General features: G+C 34.0%; 1 protein-coding gene across 2 annotated transcripts in view; it reads right to left on the reverse strand.

The window, feature by feature from the left end:
- LOC119643479 (putative GPI-anchored protein pfl2) overlaps nt 1–292 on the reverse strand; it is a 3,907-nt gene extending 3,615 nt beyond the window's left edge. The window contains exon 1 of one of the 2 annotated variants that reach the window (XM_038042830.1): nt 188–292. In XM_038042830.1, the coding sequence (XP_037898758.1) occupies nt 188–203 (16 nt within the window). In that variant the 5' untranslated portion in view covers nt 204–292. Of the gene's footprint in view, nt 1–184 lie in introns of both variants that reach the window. The other variant, XM_038042829.1, reaches the window with a different exon arrangement.
- Nucleotides 293–2,179: the final 1,887 nt, after the last annotated feature.

Raw genomic sequence — 2,179 nt, forward strand, 5'->3', positions numbered from 1 at the left:
GTAAGTTAAGTTTCATTTAATCAACTGGTCCTTAAACATATGCTCGAAATTTCAGAAACTTTATAAGACAATAAAAGTATGAAAAAAAAAATTCATCTGTTTAGGCCGCTATTTTAAGGAATCTCTTTCGACAATAATTATGGGAATGAAGATTTCAGAATTGATTAAGTTGTTTCACACTTACTCGTTTTGTGGGCCTTCATTTCTTTTGTTAATTGGGTTCTCTAAACACGTTACCAATCTTCGGCGTCTCGGTTTGGTTAGATGTCTGCAGATATCTTCTCACGATTGAACGATTTATACGTACCACTAATCTTCGTATAGGCAACTTACATTTGTCCTACACAAAATAATAATAATAAATTTTTTGATTTATTCCACAAATTGAAGTCCATTGTTTTTTTACCTTGACGACTACTCCTAGCTTTTTTTGGGGAATTTTAAATTCAATATCAGATTTAGATGTTACAGGTAAGTTTACTGATTTCTCTTTTCTTCTTGTAAACTCATAAGTATTGAGCTTTTTATCTTTCCCATCAAGTGAAACAAATACCTGCGGTTTGGGAAATACTGTATTCTCAATTGCGGATGTGCTCTCCGATGGTGGTAATAATTTGGTACTACTCGTAAGTGTTTTCTGAACTTTTTGCTGCTGTTTTGTGCTTTCAGCAATAGGCTTTGGTTTTTCCTCAATGACAGTCGTTTCTTTGAACACTGGTAATTTATTTAGCTTTCCAAGCGTAGGCGCTGGCAATGTAGACTTGTGCAAAATCGACCGTTGACGCTTCTCAAGTGGACTATCAGCATTTAATAAGCTTTCTTTCATTTTCTTAGACCAAGAATCCATTAGTGTTTCGGTCTCGCTTCTTTTAATTCTGAATTTAGGTGTGCTGTTTGACGAACGTTCTACGCTATTAACAGTGCTTTTATCCAATTCTGCATCCGCTGCAATGATCGCAGATGACTTTTGAGAAATTTTACGTCTGCGCCAAAACTTTTGATATCCTCGTTTGGTTTTCCTTACAATTCCCGCTTTGTTTATTTTATCCGTCGATATTTTTGCTGATAGAACTTGGACACCTTGCGAAGGAGAGCAAGATATTTCTGATACGAGGGGGTAGACCGTTACTTTTTGCTTCTCATTCTCTGTTGCAGTTGTTTTCTTTTGCGTTTGTAACCATTCTGTAAAAGTCATGACGCTTGTAGAGGGAGACTTATCAGAAAAGTTGGTTTTTTTACTAGGCGACGGTGAAGTCGACCCTTTTTCCATAATGCATTTATTCGATAAATTTGGAATAGTTTCTTCGCTTTTTGAATTATTTTGTTGCTTCAAAGCATCTTCAGAGCGTAAACTTTTCCTGTAAGAAGTCGATTGACTGTTGTTTGTCTCCGAATCGTTCACATCAGTTTCTACTTTCTCGATATGAATTTCAGTGTTCTTTTCTTCAGGATTTATTGAAAATAATTTGTTTAGAAACTTTTTCTCCTTTTCTTTAACACTTTCTTTAGGAGATGACTCGATGGATCCAATTCTTGTATCCGTTAGGGGCTTATTTAACTGTCGTTCAGCTGCTTGATCTTTATTTTCTTGTCTGAACGGTAAAGATTTAACTTCGACCTTTACTTTTTTTAGTGTATTTTGTGCAGACACTTTTGTCTCTAATTCTCCTAGTTCTTCTACCACTACTTTACGTGACCGCACTAAAAAAGTAAGAAGTTGTATTGGATTTTTTCAAAACAAAGGAAATCACTATAATGCTTACAAGATTTTCGTGTTAAATCCAGCTTGGGCTTCTTAGCGGCAATAGATAAATCTGAAGTAGGTAAACCAAGTTTATGTTAATTAATACAGAATCGTTTATAAATTATACTTTTCAAAATATTAAAGAAGTTAACTTTGCAACCTTTTAATTTCTTTTTTTTAGATTAATATCTCGTTGATGTAATTTCGGATGCTTATCAATAAAATATTTTTAATCTGTTATTGGTCAAAGTATTGTATTTCTTCCCCTTTAGCGATTGATATGTCAGCGATGACGTTTACGAATGTTAATTTGTGCTTATTAATCAATTAATCATTGAATCAAAGTTGATAAGTTCCTATCATTGACTTTTGCGAAAAATATCATTTTCTCTTGATTAAGTTTGAGGTCGATGTTAAGCTAGCTAATAGCCACGT

This window comes from Glossina fuscipes, unplaced genomic scaffold, assembly GCF_014805625.2.
Source record: "Glossina fuscipes isolate IAEA_lab_2018 unplaced genomic scaffold, Yale_Gfus_2 61042, whole genome shotgun sequence".
Classification (NCBI taxonomy): domain Eukaryota; kingdom Metazoa; phylum Arthropoda; class Insecta; order Diptera; family Glossinidae; genus Glossina; species Glossina fuscipes.